Below are 20,951 nucleotides of genomic sequence, written 5' to 3' on the forward strand. Positions count from 1 at the left end.
ATTTTTTTTAATGTTTATTTTTTGAGGGAGAGAGAGAGTTCAAGCGGGGAAGGGGCAGAGAGAAAGGGAGACATAGAATTCAAAGCAGGCTCCAGGCTCTGAGCTGTCAGCACAGAGCCCGGTACGCGGCTCCTGAACTGAGATCATGACCCAAACTGAAGTCAGACGCTTAACCGACTGAGCCACCCAGGCGCCCTTATGTATTTATATTTTTAAATGTTTTTTTTTTTTTTAACATTAATTTAAACTATCTTATCTGAAGGCAACCGGGAAGTTAACCTGACAGATGTCAGAGGGGTCTATGACCCAAATGGCCCAGTGTGGCAGTTACTAGGAAAATTAACTTATTTTTAAAGAATGGATTTGAGACAAGCTAATCAAAAATCAATGCTGGGTTTATTAAAAAGAGACTGGCAATTGGACTTACAGAGCCACCATTCACGATGTGTTCATTTCTGAAAAATCCGTTTCCACAGTGACCTAATTGCACTTTAACGAAGCTGTAATTAATAAGGATGAGAAAACGTCTTGTGCATTTGTGATCTACCCATTTCCAGTCGACTAGTCCATTAGGTGACACAGAACATTGGATGTTAATGTAAAAAGAAGGTAAAACATTCACAAAACAGCTCTTTTAATGAAGTAAGAAGAATATCTCACATTCCATAACTGTTTGAAACATCCAGAAGAGCTAGGTCCCTTATTTCTTCTAGAAGCATGTACAGGCTTCTTCCCTTTGTTTGGCAGTATTTTTGATAATCTTCCTGGATGACGTTTACTTTGACTTCTTGGGCAAGCTGAGCTTCCTCCACAGATCTGGTTACTTCTTTCACTAAATCACTCTTTAGCAAGAGGGAGCTCTGATGAAATAGTTCTGTATCTGGTGACATGTACGGTTTGTTGCTTATTATTTCGAGCCTGATTGTATCAGAATGGCAGCGGGAGGCCTGTACAGATATTCTCACCTATCACAGAGGAGAAAGATGCTTATTACCAGATCACATTCTTTATACTTTACATTCAAAGCGAGGCTTAATGTAGATATGGACTTACTGTTACGTGGTCAAACAAATGGAACGTAACAGATTCCCCTCCTGTTGTGGTAGAGGTGATTTTGTTTTGGAATCGCTGCAGGGATCCTGGTTTCCACTCGGAACGGCCATCTGGGCCGCAGGAGATCACCAAACCATCTTTATTTTTTAGATAAGCAGCACCTTTAATCCCAAACCTGAATGAATCACGGCCAGAGTAAAAATCCAGAGATAACGTATTCTTAGCATACAAGTCTTATATACTTAATCTAGAATGTTAGTTTCTCTTCTAGATTAAAAACAACTTTTTCTCTCATTTACCCCCAAATATTTCACTGAGCAGGTGGAGCAGTATTTTGCTCAATAAGAAAGTAAAATCCTATCTGCACACTAATAACAGATGTACTAGATTCTAATCTTTATACTTATGTAGTGTATTATTCTATTATATCATGTACATCTATTATATCATGTACCTATAAATAGTTCATATAGCTATTTTAATCATAACTGATGGACTGTTTGCGTCCTACATGATTTCTTAACAACTATTGTGTTAGATGTAACATACCTTGGTATAAATAGAAGCACGCCATTTGTTCTAATTGAATATATGACCCCATCAGATATGCAACGCTCCTCATTTTCTGGATCTTTGTCTTTAAAATACATGCACTGGAAGAGCTCAGTGGACTGTTTCTGAGAATGCTGTGCTGCCTGGAAGAAGAAGCATAACCCAAAGCATGTTGACATTCCCGGGTGAAACATGGAATTTATACTCCCACAGCAAAGATGTCTCTAAAAAGGCTATATTCTAGAAAATTATTAATACAAATATTTTTCAGGTATTTGGGGAAAATATCTAACCTATCATTAAATCTCCTAAACACACATCGTTACTTCAGGGCGTTCGTTTATAAATGTATTGAGAGCTATGTAAGAAACTTTACGATTTTTCATGTTATTTCATTGGTTAGAATAATGCTAGCATTTAACTTGCTAGAATATATGGTACTTCATTCCACTACAAAATAAAGCTGATATTCCCTTAGTGAAAGAGATGATGGGTAAGAGAACTTAAAATCCTCTCTTACTCGGTTTCTGTTGTTGATATGTCTGCATAATTCCTCAAGATCTTTGTTGCTGAACAAATTGTCCTTCATTTCCATTTTCTTATCTTTTGAGATGGCCGCCATTAACAATCGGTGTACTATGATATCTGAGTATCTTCTTATTGGAGAAGTAAAGTGAGTATATTTATCCAATGCAAGGCCTTCAAAAGGAAACCAAAAGATGGAAATCAACAAAAAGACATACTTTTAAATGACTCGCTCAAGGTTATGGCCACACAAAAGAAAATGCTATCATTCACCATAATGATGGAACTCTTCCTCTGCACACGACCCAGTGGAGAAATACAGTGCATTAGACATCGCCTGCGTGGCCATCGATCGCAGCAACCTGTTTACAATGGGATCGTTGGGGTCATTCGCGTTATCCAGAGAATCAGCCAGTGTTTTATTGGACCTGACAAAAAAACGGAAAAACTTTTATTTAGTCTGAAGCGATAATTTACCAAGTCAATACTCTGTGGGACATCCTTGTCACTCAGAAGAAACTAAGTTTATTTTGGATACGTTTTAGAAGCAACTCTAGTTTCAATTATAGAAATTATAGAAATCTAGTTTGCTTTTAAGGTTTAAACACAGCAAGTATATCAATTTAAATACACTTTTTAAGAGTAATGTACTGATACCTATGTGGTTAAGTTAATGCCCAGCACATTGGAGGTGATCAAATACTTCTTGAAATGAATTCCTAAGACTCTTAACCTTAAACATCCCTTACAGATCAAAGGGTGGACTTTTTGAAAATCAAGAATTATGGAGCCAGAGGGAGTTAGAAAACAAAACTAAACTAAACCTGAGGTGTACAAGTAAAAGAAACCTAAATTATTTTCCTTTTTTTAGAAAGAGAAAAAGAGACAGGAAGTACTCTATTTACCCAAATAATTTTTAAAGCCCAGGAAATAAAGAATTATATTAAAAAATGAAATTCACAATGTAGCACATAATTTCACTTCTGTAGTGTAGCCCACCAAGAAACGGAGGGAAGAAAGGCGGAAAATGATAAACAGGAGCATCAAGAGAGTACAGGCTAGTGAGAGCCTTCAAGTATGACAGATGTGGATTTAAAGCCAGGTTCTTAAGTAACTGGTGATCTACAGGTAAGTCACTTACCCTCAGCAGCTGTAATTCCCTATCAGTAAACTACAAATGACACAAGATGTCCGAAAGCACTTACACCAAGTATGCCTGGCCCCCACACACAGCTCACCCATCCACCAAACAAACCAACAGAAGATACTGTCACAGACATGGGTGCAAAAAAAAAAAAAAAATCATTTTGATAAATAAATGCTATTTTAATTAGCACTAATCTATTACTTGAAACAAAATATTGAAAAAAAAATCCTCTATACATCTTACATCTTTTTTTTTTTTAATGTAGCCGTTAGCTATTTTTGTTTTGAAGTAAACCCAGCATCGGGCTTAAACTCGTGACCTTGAGATCGAGAGTTGCATGCTCTACTGACTGGGCCCGGCAGGCGCCCCGATACATCATTTTCAAAAGGGAAAATCTTATCCTGGAGGGGGGCGGTAAAAATGTCTCATTCTATGAAGTGATGATATAAATTTACCATTGGTGTGGTGTTTTAGGATATGGCCTCAAAGATCTGGTGCATTTTTAAAGTACTGAAATACATGGGATTACTTCTTAGTATTTGCCTAAGGGGCAGATGAAATTAAACCAGGCTCCTTACTTCTGCATCATGAATTGTAGTGGATCAACATTATGCCTAAATAAACTTGTTTTAATTTTAATCTCTATACCTACGTTGTATAGTAAATGAAAAAAAGCTAACAAGTTTTCTATCTTGGGGCAAAGAGCTGGCTGTCGCATTTTAAGAACGACAGTAAAACCGGTGCACGGTACTCCCTTCCCTCTGCCCCCTCAAAAGAGGAATTACCGTGTATCTATGAAGAAGCCTTTTGCTTTAGCACATTCTCGCAGTTCAGAAAAAAACTCCTGGTGTGGAGGAGGGTGTTGGCGTAACAAGGCCTGATGCGGGAAGCTCTCCCAGATCTTCTTGGCTACCCAGTGGTTGGCCAGGATCATGCATTCAGCCACCGTCTCATGGACCTCCAGGGGCTGCTTGGGGATGAGGTCGTGAATGTTCTTTTTCTCATCCAGCTGAACACGAACCTCTACCCCTTCCAGTTCCAGGGCGCCACAACCGTCTCGTTTAGCTCGGACGTGGCGTGCAATGTCGGTCAACTTTCCAATGGCCCACGCTAGCTCCTCTAGCCTGGCTTGTCTGGTCTTCTCATCCAGGTCTCTGAATTCTGGAATATCATCGACAATGTTGAAGTTTCCGTCCAGCAGTTCCTGGGCTGCTTCATAGAACAGTTTGTATGCTGATCGGATAATGGTTCTGCCATACCACACTTTCTTAATTTCATAGGTTTTATCCAATTCCCACATGACACTTACAGCATACCTACAAAACCAGTAATGCTGACATCATTATTCAATTCTTCCGTTTTTTTTTTTAAATAAAAAAATGTGTTTAATGTTTATTTTTTGAGAGACAGAGCGTGGGTTGGGGGAGGGGCAGGCAGAGGGAGACACGTAATCCGAGGCAGGCTCCAGGCTCCGACCTGTCAGCACAGAGCCAGACGCGGGGCTCGAACCCATGAACTGTGAGATCATGATCTGAGTGGAAGTCAGAGGGTTAACCGACGGAGCCACCCAGGTACCCTCAATTCTTCCATTTGTGGGGTAAGTAGAACTAGACTCTAAATGTACCTTGACAGGTTTAGTAAAGAACCGCTCGGGGCGCCTGGGTGGCTCAGTCGGTTATGCGTCCGACTTCAGCTCAGGTCACGATCTCGCGGTCCGCGAGTTCGAGCCCCGCGTCGGCTCTGGGCTGATGGCTCAGAGCCTGGAGCTTGCTTCCGATTCTGTGTCTCCCTCTCTCTCTGCCCCTCCCCCGTTCATCCTGTGTCTCTCTCTGTCTCAAAAATAAAAAATAAAATTAAAAAAAAGAACCGCTTTGCCACCAAATCACTCTACTTAAAAACCTATGCAATACGGGCACCTGGGTGGCTCAATCAGTTAAGTGTCCGACTCTTGGTTTCCACTTAGGTCGTAATCTCATGGTTTCTCAAGTTCAAGCCCCACTTGGGGCTCTGTGCTGACTGTGGAGCCTGCTTGGGATTCTTGGTCTTTCTCTCTTTGCCCCTCCCCCACTCACGCTGTCTCTCTCAAAATAAACTTAAAGAAAAAATCATGCAACATATAAAAAACAAAAGGCTAAATTTCCTAATATTTAAAGAATTCTTTTTAATTTTTTTTGATGTTTATTTTTGAGACAGAGTGTGAGGGGGGGAGGGGTAGAGAAAGAGGGAGACAGAATCTGAAGCAGTTCTGAGCTGTCAGCATAGAGCCCGACATGGGGCTTGAACTCACGAACTGTGAGATCATGACCTGAGCTGAAGTCGGACGCTTAACCTACTGAGCCACCCGGGGGCCCCTGTGAAGAATTCTTATAAATCAATTACTAATAGATAAAGAACTCAAAAAAAATGGGAAAGGAACATTAAATAGTTCACAGAAAAAAATACATAAATGACTGTTAAACATACACAAATATGTTTAACTGTACTCATAATAGGAAAAATGCAAATTAAAACCACCTATCATTTTCTTTCTTTTTCTTAAAAGTTTATTTACCTATTTTGAGAGAAAGAAGCAGCAGTGGAGGGGCAGAGAGAAAGGGACAGAGGATCCAAAGTGGGCCCAGAGAGTCCAATGCGGGGCTCGAACTCACAAACCATGAGGTCATGACTTGAAGTCAGATGCTTAACCAACTGAGCCACCATGCGCCCCTAAGATACCATTTTCATCTATTAAGATTGGCAAAGATAAAAAAAAATACAACATATTGTGTTGGCAAGGCTTTAGGGAAACAAGCATTCTCACACGGTCATGGTGGGAATATAATTGGTTTAACCTTTATGGAGGGCAATTTGATTACATCTCTCTAAACACACATGCATATACCCTTTGACACAGAAATTCCACTTGTAGAAATTTATCTTCCAGATACTGTAATTTTAAAAATGTGAAATGACTTATGTTTCATGTAATTCAGTACAGTTTGTAATAGCAAGACTGAAAACAATCCAAATGTCCATAGATAAGCAACTGTTATTAATATGGAATGATCTCCAAGATACATTTTTAAGAGAAGAAAAAGCAAGGTGCTGAACAGTGTATATATATCACACACACACACACGTCACCCTTTGTGCATAGAAGAGAGACCACACGTCCACATTTGCATGTATGTGCATTATATCTAGAAAACCACAGAAGAAATTGGCAGCTGGGGGAAAATGGTAGAAGGGAGCCTTTCATTAAATATCTTTTGGAACCTACGGATTTTGGTTTTATTACATATTCAAAAACATTATATTAACTATAAACATTAACTATAACAGACAAACAACTCCCTACAGTTCATGATCGTCATGCAAAATAGCCTCAACCAGGGAATAGGTATGCGCAAAGTCGTATGCGTTTCTTTTTTTTTTTAACATTTATTTTTTGAGAGACAGAGCATGAGCGGGAAGGGGACAGAGAGAGGGAGTCACAGATTCCAAAGCAGGCTCCAGGCTCTGAGCTGTCAGCACAGAGACCGACACGGGGCTCAAACTCACAAACTGCGAGATCATGACCTGAGCCGAAGTTGGACTCTTAACCGACTGAGCCACCCAGGTTCCCCAGTCGTATGCGTTTCTTCCCAGACTTTAGCTGAATTTAAAAAGCCAACAACAGAGGTAGAAGCCGCCTCACAGCTAGATAAACGGAAAAGATGAGAGGAAGGGAAGGGAAGGCTAGAGAATAAATCTGCCTAAAACTAAGCGGGTGCGGGAGGGTACAGGGGGACAACAGGGGTGGGGAGCAGGGGGTGGAGCACATTAGAAAGAAGAGAAAGGCCAGAAGCAAGAGCACCGGGCATCACAGAAGAGCCAGGACAAACTCTGGAGATTAAAAAACCACAACAAACTATGAACAAACTCACCTATCAACGCCTCCCAGAAGAGAGCACAAATCGGCGCTGAGCGTGGAGGGCAGCATGTCATAGCGCCGGTCTGCTAAATAATAAGTGGTGGCCCTGTGAACGACACACGTGCGGGTGCGTGACCTTCAGCAGCGAGAGGCAGAAGTGCTGACTGCAGGGGCCGCGGGGACGGAAATGGTCAAATCCTCAGTGCAAATCCCCCAAGGCTGTTGCTTTTTCATAAAGTGCAGCCGACTGGGTAATAAAGCTATTCCCATGCCCCCACTTTTCTAAGGGGTACTGCCTCGGGCTGAATGTTCTTCCGCTGATAGGAAAAGGAAAAAGTGGCATGAATCTTCCTTATCTAGGAAGAATTGGAGTGTAATGATCCAGTATTCGTATGAAAGGGTATTCCTACCTGAAACATTTAGCTCATTGCAATTTAGGAGGAAAGTGTGTGAAAGGTTCTGTTGAAAAAAAGGAAAGGTAAATGGATCAAGGTACTATTTCTCTAAAGGGAAAGGGGAGTGGACCTCAATTTTTCTCCCCCTAGGAGGGATCTGCAGAATTGCACAGAACTGTGCAATGTTCGTTTTGAAAATCTGGGAGTGGAGAGGTACGAATGTGTTACAGCCACACACACATAATCATAGTGTTCATTTCAAACAGCATTACCTTGTTCTGGCTTCGATGTCAATATACGAATTTGGTGCCACAAAGTGTGTCACATCTGCAATGTGGACCCCAAGTTCCAAGTGGCCGTTATCTAAGGTTCTGACGGAGAGTGCGTCATCCACATCTTCACAGCCTTTCGGGTCAATGCTGAATACAAGATGGGTTTCCCTCAAGTCTTGACGTTCTCGTTCCTCTTCAGGACTCACCTTCCAGGGATTTCCTGGTGTGTTTACTGGCATCTCACACATCTGTCCAACAAGAGTCAGATATTCGGCAGTTCACACACCCCGAGTTTCCTAGGAGATTCTGGGCTCTCGAAGAGTCTCACTGCCACCTCCTAGAAGTCCCATTCATTCCCCATTACCTTTTGCAATTAACCTGAATTCGCCTCTTTGGATCAAGAATTATTTATCAGGTGCCTCATGTGTGTCAGGAACTGTGCGAGGCTCTGGAAAGGGCAGGAGCCAAGAAGAAAGACACAGTCTCCTGCCCCTGCGGACCCTTACAGTCTGTCAGGAAATGTGCCTGTTTCCGGCAGCTTCTTTAGTTATGGAGGTCAGATCGAGGATAAACAGAGGCTTATCAAGAGCACAACCTCTACCCATTTTCAAATGATTCATTTGTTTAAATGCAGTTGAGCTTTCAATTCAATTCAAGCCCTGAAAAAAAAGAATCAACGTGTCCCAAATACTAAAAGCCTATTCCTTAAAGATAATTTAAGCAGGACCAATCTAGGGCATTGTCTCTCCATTATTACTTGTTCAGGCCATCAATTTGCAGTTAAGTAGGCTAAATGAGAAGAGAAAATTCTAGTCCCATGAAGTCTAACCCATGCTTTATTTTATTCTAACATTTTCACTAAGAGCTGTCAAAGCAAGTCAACAAATAATTTCAAGAAACTAATGTTAAACATAAAAATTTAATAATGTAAAATATTCCAAGATATTTTACTATTATAGCTACTGTTCTGTCAAAAACTGTAATGAAAATAAGAACACCCATCCACTCTTGATGGCAATGCAAACTGGTCCAATTTTTCTCGAGAACGATCTACTGATACATAAGAAAAGTCACTTAAATTTTTAATGCCCTTTGACTTGATAATCTTACTTTAAGGATTAGGTCTCAAGAAAAATGATGAAAAAGAAAAAAAAAAGAGCAATGTTTGTAAAATTGTTTGAAGTAGATTTTTTTTTTATACTACTGAAAAATTAAACAGCCCAAGGCCCAGCAATTGAGGAAGACTTAAACAAACCAGAGTACATCAATACACAATCAAGTGCCGTAACCTTTACTAAGAAGTAGCTATGGCAATACACAGAAATAATTTTAAGCGGAAGACACAGAACAGAAAATAGCATGGACGCACTATGAATATAGTTATGCAAAAATAATAAAAAGATTTATGAGGATTTTATGAGATCATAAAGTGATGGAAATAGCTAATGTTTAATGTTTATTGAATTTGTGTTTTCTGCCAAGGTTACAGAAACGGTTTCAGGAGCATGCTTTTTTGACCCACGGGTCAGAAATGTATAGAACTCAAGAAGCCGCCTCCCGCAGCTCTGTGCAGGGCTCTGGTTGAATGATTAGGACAGGGAGTGGAGCCCAGCAGGATCTGTAACTGGGGACCCTCGTGACTGCTGGGGATAGATATGTACTGACAATATGATACCGACAGACCATTTTTAAGCACAGTTGGAAAATGTAAAACTTTGAGAGCTGTGAGGCCCTAGGAAATGAACTATGCGCCTGAAACTGACTTCAGTCTGGTCCAAACACAGAATACAGAAGAGTGAGATTATTATCTGTGGCTTTAGTGAGTGGTTACCCAGTACAGCGATTTTTCTTCTTAATGACCAAACAACGAACAAATGCAAAAAGAAACTGTACGGAATGTCTTTCACCAGACCAAAGGACTCGGGGAAACCTGACCTGAGCTTCGGAGAAAGGGACCACCGAAATACTGTTTTCCACCAAGATGGTTGCAATTTCCCCTTCCAGATCCCCGATTCTTCCTAACACACGCACAAAATGTCCATTTGGATACACGGATGTTGACTCCCAGGAGTCGATGCGCACAACTACCCTGAAGTCCTGCACGAAAGAGAGAAAAAAAAAAATCCACTAGCCCAGCACCGGGAATTAAGTGGGTCAATGAGAAGCACCAAACAAACAAGAGATAAACAGCACCCAGCTCCAAAAAGAGTGGCCGATGTAACAGTGGGTTTTGTGTTTTGTTTTCGTTCTTGCTGTTTTACTAAATTGCCAGATGGTTATGTAAATGCCTGGCCCGATGCTTTGGAGGGAGGCAATACCTCTCCATCAAATATGTAGGCTGGAAATTTTATTCTGTTAAAGAAAGCCAATTGTGGGGTGCCTGGGTGGCTCAGACACCAGTCTGACTCTTGGTTTTGGCTTAGGTCATGATCTCACAGTTCATCGGGTCGAGCCCCACGTTGGGCTCTGCACTGGCAGTGAGGAGCCTGCTTGGGATTCTCTCTCTCTGCCCCTCCCCTGCTCTCATGCAGGCTCTCTCAAAATATAATAAATAAACTTAAAAAAAAAAAAAAAAAGAAAGCCAACTGTAACACGTTCTAGTCAACATTCACAACACAGAGGAAAACCTCAGTGTGCATAGTGCAAATTCAATTTCAAAACAAAATCTCAATTTTGGGAGCATGGGAGATACATCCTACTTTCTTTGAAGTTACTCTCTAATTTTTAAAGACATCTGTTGGTGGGGAAGGAGGTGTCAGCGTGAGCTGAACCCCACAAGCTCTCAAATTTCAGCAAACCCACGGGTCTGGAAAGCAGTGGTTACACTTGGCCTCAGAGAGCCCGCGGAAGGCTTCAAGAGATGCAAAAGGTACACGACGACCCAGTTACTGGCTGGGGACGTCCTGCTTCGGTGTCTCATTTTACAAACTGCACATATCAAATTGCAGATATCAAATTGGACGATGCCTACACGCTTCGCCACAGTACAGGTTAATTTCTAACTGTCTCGTGTATGTCTTCTCCCCAGTGCTATATTCCTTTATGGATAATCGATTCGGTGAAGTATCACTATATCATCCCTCCAGGGCAGAGTGATCGTATTTCTATATCCCTTGCTGGAAGAAAGCTTGTTAGTGTTGGCAAAGCGCATCTATTGAAAGTTTCTGTGTTGGACAGCTGGATAATGTATGCACTCTGTAGCTGTCCTACACAGCTCTTTCTAGGGCAGTTTCTCTCTGGACTTCATTTATTAACCAAGGACTATTTAATAGATGGTTCTATATATTTAGAATTTAAAAAAAAAAACACCAGGATCTCGAAATGCCAGACGCCGCCCATAATTTATCCCTTCTTATGCAAAGGAATTAACAGGGTTTCCTGGGATAGCTCAAAAGCTGGCAAACACAAAAGCTGGGGAACAGGAGAAGTACAATGTCAGCTACCTGGAGGGTTTCTGCTTGCTGAGTGCTAATTCGGATCTTGGGGATTCTGTAATCCCAAGGCGTAACTAGGATTTTCTGAGCATTTTTGCCCTGAGATTGGACCTCTTCTTTGGATGGAAATGTCACCACGTAATCCCGCCAGTTCTTCTGAAGGATGCCCACCACTCTGCCTTTGGGAAAACAAAACAAAAGAAGGCCTTAACTGGTGAGATGTCACCTATCTAGGTGCTGACTAGCTCGGCAGTGAGGAAGAAAACAGAAAACACAACGACCCGTTCGTATCAAGCACACACCCACACAAGTCGAGAAATGCTTAAACGTTCGCCTTAAAGATGCCTGCTAATTTTTTTGAAAGATCACTTTTTTTTATAACATTGTCAGGATGCCCTCCCTACAGTGGGGTCCAATGTGACATTTAGAATCCATTGGTCCCACTTTCTCCTTTGCCCTTCCCTTATCAACCTCAGGTTTAGGTATGTTGGGAAAAGCCAGTAATCTTCACTTTTTTCAACTCACGCCCTCTCCTGTGCGTTTTCCCTTTCTTGCATTTTCCCACCAGCCAACATCATTTGGGCCAACCTTATATACAGAAAAGTATTCTAATCATAAGCCTGATTGATGTACAGCACTTTCAATCATCATGGACTACGGTCAAGAAAAAAACAAATTTTAATAGTCAAAAAAGTGCTACCTTTCCACAAATATTTATTGAGCCCCTACCAGGTATGAGGCCCTGTTCTAGGTGCAGGGAATGTAGCAGCATCAGAACAGACAAAGTCCTTGATTTTCTGCAGTGGACACTCTAGTCTGGGTGTCTGTGGGGGTGGGAAACAGACAAGAAGAAGTAAATACAGGGAAGGGAATGATGTTTGCTCAGAAAGATATCAAGTAGGGTAAGGTGACCAACAGTAATACAGGGTCAGCAGTGGCCGCTATTTTAAATAAAGTGACATCTGGGCAGAGACTTGAAGTGAGGGAGGTTGGCCTGAGGAGGTTTGGGGAAAGCTCATTTCCAGTGGTACGAAGCTGGTCAATGTGGCTGGAACAGAGTGAAGACGGGGACAGTGACACAAGGCAGCCCAAGCTTGGCAGGACTTTGGATTTCATTTTGAGTGAAACAGGAAACGGCCACTGGAGAGCTTTGAGCAGAGACACACAGGCCCCAAAGACTTTTAAAAGGATCTTTGTGGGGGTGCCTGGGTGGCTCAGTTGTTTAAGCATCCGACTTCAGCTCATGACCTCATGCTTCATGGGTTCAAACCCCACGTCGGGCTCTGTGCTGACAGCTCAGAGCCTGGAGCCTGCTTCGGATTCTGTGTCTCCCTCTCTCTCTGCCCCTTCCCCTCTCGCACTCTCTCTCACTCGCTCTCTCAAAATTAAACGTTAAAAAATAATAATAATAATAAATAATTATTTATGTAAAAGGATCCCTGTGGCTGGCTCCCGTATGGAGAAAAGGCCATTTGAGCGCCAGGGTGGGGGCAGGGAGACCAGTGAGGAGGCGGCTGGGAAAATCGTGTCAAGCGGTTCCGGCAGCCCAGTTAGGGGAGAAGAGGTGGAGTCTGGGAGTAGAGCTGCCAGGACTTGCTGACGTGTGAAAGAAAAACTCGAGGGTAATCCCAGGACCTCTGGGTTGACCAAGTGTAAAATGAAACGTCCATTTGCGGAGACTGGAACACTCGGGGAGGAGCAGGTTTGGGGGCAGAAATCAGGAGTCTGTTACTAGGCGCGTTACATGTGAGATGCCCATCAGACACCAGGGGAAGATGCCGAACAGACAACACTGGAGGCTGAGAAGGGGGTCTGGTCTCTGGGCTCGAAAAATAAAGCCAGAGGAGTGAAGGAGATCCCCAGGGAGAGGGGGCGGATGGAGATTCAGCGAGGAGCCCAGAGGTCGTAAGACGGAAAAGCTCCAGCAAAAGGACCAAGGAGGAGTGGCCAGCAGGAGAGAAGAAGAACCTAGAAGCCAAGGATGAGGCAGTGATCTGTTGGCCAAATGCTGCTGACGGTTACGGGTGCCGAGGGGTGTTGGCAATGAGGTCACTGGTGTCCTTGACCAGAGGTCAAGGTTTTTTGGGGGGTGGGGGCCCCTGAATGTAGCGGCTTCGGGAGAGAACAGGTGAAGAGGAAGCAGAGAGAACGCAGGACTAAGGGTTTCACTGAGTCTTGCCATAAACTGAAGCAGAGAAAAGGGCGGTAGCTGGAGGGGATCCGGACTTGAGAGGATTTTTGGTTTTGTTCTGTTCTAAGAGACAGTACAGCATATTTGGATGCCGAAGAGAATAAAATAAATCTGCAGAGAGGGGAAACTGGTACTGGGGGGGGGGGAAGAAACTATATTGTACCATAGTAACTGCACTATCTCTGGAACGATAAATGTTCTGCAGAAAGAATGGATAACTGGGAGACCAGCCGGTGGGCTCACCTGTGGGCATGGGCTCGCTCGGGGGGTCTCCCGAGGCCTTGTCATCACTGTCATTCTCACACAGGGCCGTGGTTCTTCCTTTCCATTCACTTTTAGGGAGCAGTTCTACGACTACCACGTCTCCATGAATTGAGCGGTTTCGAGCCTTCATGCCGTGGATTAGGATGTCACTGGCCAAACCTGTGATTGGGCGGGGACACAGAAACCCCATGAAGCCACAGGGGAGGCCACGCCCGTGACGCCTTCCAAACAAGGAAGCGTTCCTGCAAATCCAAGCTTCCTCCTCTCAAAGGTGCAGTCAAACCTTGTTCCACAAGTTAGGAATGAAGAAATACTGCCACTGTGCCATTTTATGTCACATGCTTTTCTAAGGTCTGACCATCTTTTCAGGTGGGTGACGGTGCCCTGCATGAGACTACATAAGTCTGGTCTGGAACTCTGTCACACAGCCAGGGGCCACGCAGCCAGGGAGGGGTCAGGTGGCCGAGGAACCACGGCTACTGTCAACCTCTCGAGCATAAGCCAGAGAAAGGCACCGCTTCTCATTCTCCTTCAACCCAGCCCCGCTCCCTTGACTACCGGGGTGCTTTCTACCCTGTCCCTGAAGACCTAGGAACTATACTCTGTTACGATACAACGTATTTACACGCCTTCTTCATTTTCGTCACTTTTAAAAAATTACTCCAGGGGCGCCTGGGTGGCTCAGTCGGTTGAGCATCCGACTCTTAACTTCAGCTCAGGCCATGATGTCACAGTTCGTGAGTTCAAGCCCCACGTCGGGCTCTGCGCTGACCGTGCAGAGCCTGCTTGAGATTCCCTCTCCCTTTCTCTCTGCCCCTCCCCCGCTCATTCTGTTTCTCTCAAGATAAATAAATAATTTTAAAAACAAAATAAAACGATTCCAATAAGGCAGCACAGGACAGTGTCTTAACATCCCAGTCAAACTGCCTCAGCAGCAGATTCAGCCCCATCACTTCCCGGGTGTGTGATCTTGGGCAAGTTACTTTGCTTCTCTGTATTACAGTTTCCTCACTTGCAGCTTTGGGGATCCTTGCCAGTAACAGGTGTCTCCGTTAAGAGCTTAGAACAGTACCTGATGTAGACTGAGCACTGAATAAAACTCAGCTATTCTCATTTTTTAAAACCGACTACAATAAAATCACAAACTATAGATAAAACACGAGAGGACAGGTAAAACACACCCAGAGCAGGAATATCTAACATGGCAGGTAGGGTACGACAGTTTCAACCTCACTTTCTTCGTTGCGCAATATCAGAATAGAGGCAGAGTGCGGAAGTTTATGTAAGGCGTGTACCGAACCTGAATCTTTGCAGCTGGCTCCTTGAAGTCGAACGAAAGCTTCTATCTGGGCCCTGTGTTTGTTGACATTCAGGATTCCCTAAAATCACAATAAAAAATCAACTGAAAAATTTCTTTTCTGCTCGCTTTACCCCCTAAGGTACAGTTTTCAAAAAGTATATGAAAATATCCCCAAAATATGGGGTGGTTCAGTCGGTTAGTTAAGTGTCCGACTCTTGGCTTCGGCTCAGGTCATGGTCTCACGTTTTGTGAGTTCAAGCCCGCACACTGGGCTCCATGCTGACAGTGCGGAGCCTGCTTGGGATTCATTCTCTCTCTCTCTCTCTCTCTCTCTCTCCTTTCTCTCTCTCCACAGCCCCCCCCACCCCCACCCCTTCCCTGCTCAAGCACACACACTCTCTCAAAAGGAAAAAAAAAAGAAACCCACAACTTTAGGGCGGGACTTCAGCATGGCATTCTCAAACTTCGGCCTGCATAAAACCTGAGCTGCTTGTTAAAAATGTAAAATTCATGACGGAACAATTTTGTATCTTGATAGTGGTGGCAGATACACAAATTTACCAATGTCATAACACCGCATACACACACACACACGTAAAACTGTTGAAATCTGAATAATAATTTTATCTGATTCCTTCTCAAGACAGCTTAACAGCTTCTGGGGTCTGGGTCCTGGGGGACCACAAAAGGGCCCTTGAAAGAGGCAGGAATACTGCAAAGGGGCGAAGAAGCCAAATTTCACCAATTTCACCATTTTTCCCAATTTCCAGACCTTGATTGCAAAATATATGCTCTTTCCCAGAGACTGGAGGCACTTACAAGGCTACTTGTGTGATGCTCAATACGTAACCCAATTAAGAAGATTACAGAGTAGCACCAAACCAGATGGCAAGGTGTCCCCAGGAAGAACGACTCCAAAACCATCTTCAACAATGACAGCCCTGGCTTACTCATGCCCTTTTATTTATAGCCTTTGAAATTAAAGGCCTGTGGCAAGGCCAGTAAAGGCGAGAAGAAAACAGACTGGCCCGTCCCGACGCCGACGTCGCATGACCACCCTCACCTGGATGTAGCGTCCCGATTTAATGCCGGCTTCCAACACTTCCAGGGGAAGATGTTCTGCGTACTCCTTCCCGTGGCTCTCCTGACTCTCATTCTCTCTTTCCCGTCGAGACTGAAGGATGGAGTCACAAAGCTCGCGGGCGGCCTTTAAATCAGGCCAGAAATTGTCCAGGTAATTCTGCGTTCAATAAAGGCAAAAGAGAAACGTGGTCAGAAGGTAACGGTTCTCCCTTCCGGCAGTATTACAAGCAGTCCCGGGCGGGAACCACTGGCGTGTGGTTTTGAAGAGGTGGTGAATGAACATTACCTTCCCGAGTCTCACGTTACGGGCTAGTTTTCTACCATCTCACTAATCCCTGAAGCCTCGCCAAACGAACCCTAGGGAGGCCCTTCCTACCACGGAATGCTTGCTTTGCACTTTTGAATCTCCTCCTCTCTCTGTGCGAGTGTACACACACACAGCCTATCTTTACGCGTATCTCATTGCCACAGACAATGGCCTGCAGTAAATGCAGAGAAAAAAACTCTCATGTGTGCATTCTTGTCTTTTTTCTTTTTCCCATTCTGAAACATTTGAAACTTATAAGAAACTTAAACAAGCAGGTAAAAATGGCAAGGCGTAAAGCGCATACGGAAACGTCCCCTTTTCCCCCAACCCACTGGCTACACCAAGTGAGCAGAGGGGGCAAAGCCGAGACGTTTCTATTCTTCTGGGGCTTCCCCGTCATGAGCTCCCAGACGATGGAGTCTTCCTTGGTGACCATCCGGAGATGCTGTAACGCTTCACAGAGACATCGCTGTTAGTGTGATGACTCGGTACGAGACTTCACTTTGACACAAGTGGTCAGGGTCCCTCCCGCCCCATGTAGACTGAGTGTTACCACACCTCTTGGTGTAAGTCTATCAGAGAGGACACCACCCGCAAGAGGACGGTGTGTTGATGCTGGCTGTGCTACGTCTTCAGCACACTCCCTCGAATGGTTGGCTCTCACTAAATAAAACCAAATTTACATGTTTTTAACTCAACTTTAAGTCTAAGGTAGAGTCTAGCACATTCGCTTTTCTCGCATAAAAAAGAAAATGCAGGGGCGCCTGGGTGGCTCAGTCGGGTGAGTGTCTGACTTTGCCTCAGGTCATACCTCACGGTTCGTGAGTTCAAGCCCCACACTGGGCTCTGGGCTGACGGCTCAGAGCCTGGAGCCTGCTTCAGAGTCTGTCTGTCTCCCTCTCTCTTTCTCGCTCTCTGCCCCTCCCCCACTCGTGCTCTGTCTCTGTCTCTCTCAAAAATAAACATTTAAAAATCAAAAAAAAAATACATTATATTTATTGTCAAGGCTAATATTTCTCCCATGGACCTCAGGGTCCTGTTTGAATCACCTCCTTTCTTTCCCCAGTCCTTCGAGAAGTTCTGTCTGTGCTAACATCAGTACCCCAATTCTATGGTCACTTATCGCTTCTCACCACCCAGTTCCTGCCACTATGAACCGCCTCTTCATGAGGATTTACTGTCTTCGCTCTTCCCAGCTAACTTCATGTCCCCACAGAAACTTCTGGCCTTCTCGTCTGAACTCCGCAGTATCTCTTTTTTTTCCCGCTATCTATCATTCGCCTCTATGAAGCCCTCGGTCACACAGTTTGCTTAGGAGACACTATACACAATGAACGGTACCACAGTACCGGACTGTGAAGAAAAGTAATTTGAACAAAAAGCAGAAAAATGTAATTTTAGGCAACTGTCCTCTGCGAGAACAAGACATGATGTATTGCAACAGAAAAAACAAGTGACACCGCCATTAATATCCAGCGCCCCCGGAACTCTCTGGCACGCCGGCACACTTTTTTAGAGCAGGGCCAAGAAAATTCTATTGGCAAATCTTTAGCAATACGTGCACCTGGGAACTCTTATAGAATCTACGATTCGAAGTCCAACTTGACTTTCCGTCAACTGACAGGGGCAACGGAGGGCCTCATTTGAGGTTCTGAATCAAAACCCGGCATGAACCACTGGCACTTGATTGGCCAGCTGGGCAGACAGAAGAGCCCAGTAATCTGTTGAGAGATCAACAGCCATCCCACTTTCCCCAAGGGGTACCCCAGAAATAGGAGAACCGGGTTGCCAACACAGCCCCCCAAAACGGCCACCAATAACGCTGCTCCCACCTGTGATCTGTACACTCAGCCGATGGGACGGCCTTCACATAAATGATACCGCATCTCGCCCCTTCCTGTATCCCTGCTAACCCCCGTGTACATTCACAAGTGGGGAAGAGTGAGGAACAGTGCCAAAACAAGACTGGCCCTTAAAACTGCGCGGTGTGCGTAGGGGCGTCTGGGTGGCTCAGTCGGTTAAGTGTCTGACTCTCGGTTTTGGCTCAGGTCACGATCTCGCGGTTCGTGGGTTCGAGCCCTGTAACGGGCTCTGTGCTGACAGCATGGAGCCTGCTCGGGATTCTCTCTCTTGCTGTCTCTCTCTGGCCCTCCCCGACTTGTACTCTCTCTCTCAAAATAAATAAGTAAACTTAAAAACGAAAAAAGATTAAAACCGTGTCGTGTGTGCACGCAGAAAAACAATGTGGGGGGCAGCCGAGCACGGTGGTTAAGAGCTTTGGAGTCAGAGTGCCGGCGGTTCCTCCACTTTCTACCTGTGTGACCTTGGCTGAGTTACTTAGTCTCTCTGGGCTTTAGTTTCCTCACCCGCAAAACACGGACAATGGCACCTACCTCATGGGGTAAGAATTCAATGAAACAATCCACTTAGAATACTGCCTGACATAGATAAATGATGGCTATTACTATTAGGTGGGACCATATAAAAGTGCCATTTTGGAGGTCAAAAATAATATGGGGCGCCTGGGTGGCTCAGTCGGTTGGGCGTCCGACTTCGGCTCAGGTCATGATCTCGCGGTCCGTGAGTTCGAGCCCTGCGTCAGGCTCTGTGCTGACAGCTCGAAGCCTGGAGCCTGCTTCCGATTCTGTGTCTCCCTCTCTCTGGCCCTCCCCCACTCACGCTTTGTCTCACTCTCTCTCTCAGAAATAAATAAACATTTAAAAAAAATAATAGTATTGGCAATTTTATAACATCCAACCTATTCTTGCCATCATCATCACCACTATTGTTATTGCTGTAACTGTGCAATGGGTTTACTGTCAACAGGGGCTTCCTGGGCTGAACTCTCAGATGCTACGGGTCTTACAGTCACAGGGGGGTTGCCCAAATTTGCTAAAGCCAAGATTCCATGGTTGGGGAGAGACACAGACATGGAACTCGTTGGCTGGAGTCTTCCTTCACTCTTTGTTTTCCCTCTTCTGCCTCGAGAGCATTGGAGGCTCTCTCTTCTGGAGAGCTGGAGCTGGAGCATCCCTCTTCTGGATCGAGAGCATTGTGGGCGCCACTGAAGAAATGAACACACACAGACACACTTACGGACACACCAGATGCAGGTACCTTGAAAGAAATCACAAACACTCCTTCGGTTTCGCTTCCATACTGCTGAATAGCCTCTTCGTCTTCTGTCACCATAACGATTGGCATCCTATCCTGGCAGTGGTGATAATACCAAACGGCTGCATTGTATATGCTCCTAGAAAAGCAAGGGCACATGAGCCCTCCCAAGGCAGACAAACACAAGCTACGGTCCAAAGCTTCACACCGGCCTTTTGATCTGCTATCCTTCGGTTTATGAGGACGACCACCCATTCATTCAACAAGTTATTTCCCGAACACTGGTCATAAATATGCCCTGGGTTGGGCAGTCTGGGGGATAAAACACGAATCAGAGAGCACCCGACAAGCCTCTTCTTCCCTAAGACATCCAACCACCACGGCAACCTCTTTCATTTCTTGATATGGCCTAGAAACCACAAGGCTCTGCCGTCTTTTAACACCTTTTGGCTGGAAAGCCATTACCATAGCACCACACGGATGACAAGCGAGGCTACGTGAGGTTTCAAAGCTGGAGAGACAAGTCTGGCTAAGAGAAAAACTAGGCTGCGTCCAGCTCAAGGTCACAATCCAATAAGGTCTGCGATGGAGTCAACACAGTATGTCTGGAAATCTTCCTGAAAAGAATCGGAATTGGAAAACACAGCCTGGGGCTGGAGACGTGTGTTCAGGGCTGGACTGTGTTTTCAATGAAGTGTGTAAACTTGGGACAGTTGGTTTCGTAGGCATCTGTTTCCCTTTCTGGAAATCACAATGCTACCTAAGGTTCCTTTAGTTTTAGATTTAAAAAAAAAAAAAAAATTCAGCGGACATATACTGAGTCTCTCCTATGTGCAAGCCTGTGTGGTTAGTAAGTAAGATCCTTCTAACTGCTCACATGTGACCTGCTCTAGAGAAAGACTGGCTTTCCTTTCTGGTACTGAGCCCTGTGGGAACTTAGGACTATAATTAAGGACTCAGTATGTATCAGTGTTTATTTTACTTTAGAGAATTTAAATATTTAGTGGCTACACAGATAAAGAATTACAAGGAAAAAGACAATTGAAATGTTTTGTATGGATAAGACAAATAAGGTCCTCGGCCCTCTGCAGAAGAGCAGAGCAGGGGCTGTGGGTGCCCAGCGCCTGTGCAAAAGGCCCACCTCTGACTCAGCTGCAGGTGGGCGGCAGTTCCGCCCCCCAGACCCAGACCCACTGGGCGGAGTTAACACCCCTGCAGAATGACCCTCAGCTACAGGCGGAAGTCTCCTTTACACGACACCCTGACACCCTGGCCTCCGCTCTTCTAGATGACTTCTGAGGCAAATACTATGCGGCTTCTCAGAGGCTCCCAGTAGGACTGAGCCTCAGTTTCCCACAGCAGTAACGCATCCTTAACTGCTCTCCCTCCTTCCCTTCTGTCTCACTCCCCGCACTTCCTCAC

General features: G+C 44.6%; 1 protein-coding gene across 3 annotated transcripts in view; it reads right to left on the bottom strand.

The window, feature by feature from the left end:
- Positions 1–377: 377 nt before the first annotated feature.
- The window catches only part of DIS3L (DIS3 like exosome 3'-5' exoribonuclease), a 34,248-nt gene continuing 13,674 nt past the window's right edge, over positions 378–20,951 (bottom strand). For 2 of the 3 annotated variants that reach the window (XM_019441719.2, XM_019441721.2), the window contains exons 4-17: positions 19,533–19,668; positions 16,089–16,265; positions 15,026–15,104; positions 13,705–13,884; positions 11,280–11,449; positions 9,772–9,933; positions 7,837–8,084; positions 7,183–7,275; positions 4,063–4,593; positions 2,404–2,558; positions 2,126–2,304; positions 1,603–1,748; positions 1,054–1,228; positions 378–965 (exon numbers count right to left, since the gene is read on the bottom strand). In XM_019441719.2, the coding sequence (XP_019297264.2) occupies positions 657–965; positions 1,054–1,228; positions 1,603–1,748; positions 2,126–2,304; positions 2,404–2,558; positions 4,063–4,593; positions 7,183–7,275; positions 7,837–8,084; positions 9,772–9,933; positions 11,280–11,449; positions 13,705–13,884; positions 15,026–15,104; positions 16,089–16,265; positions 19,533–19,668 (2,740 nt within the window). In that variant the 3' untranslated portion in view covers positions 378–656. Of the gene's footprint in view, positions 966–1,053; positions 1,229–1,602; positions 1,749–2,125; positions 2,305–2,403; positions 2,559–4,062; positions 4,594–7,182; positions 7,276–7,836; positions 8,085–9,771; positions 9,934–11,279; positions 11,450–13,704; positions 13,885–15,025; positions 15,105–16,088; positions 16,266–19,532; positions 19,669–20,951 lie in introns of those variants that run through there. The other variant, XM_019441722.2, reaches the window with a different exon arrangement.

This window comes from Panthera pardus, unplaced genomic scaffold (genome assembly GCF_024362965.1).
Source record: "Panthera pardus isolate Hobbes unplaced genomic scaffold, ASM2436296v1 HiC_scaffold_24, whole genome shotgun sequence".
In the NCBI taxonomy this organism is placed as follows: domain Eukaryota; kingdom Metazoa; phylum Chordata; class Mammalia; order Carnivora; family Felidae; genus Panthera; species Panthera pardus.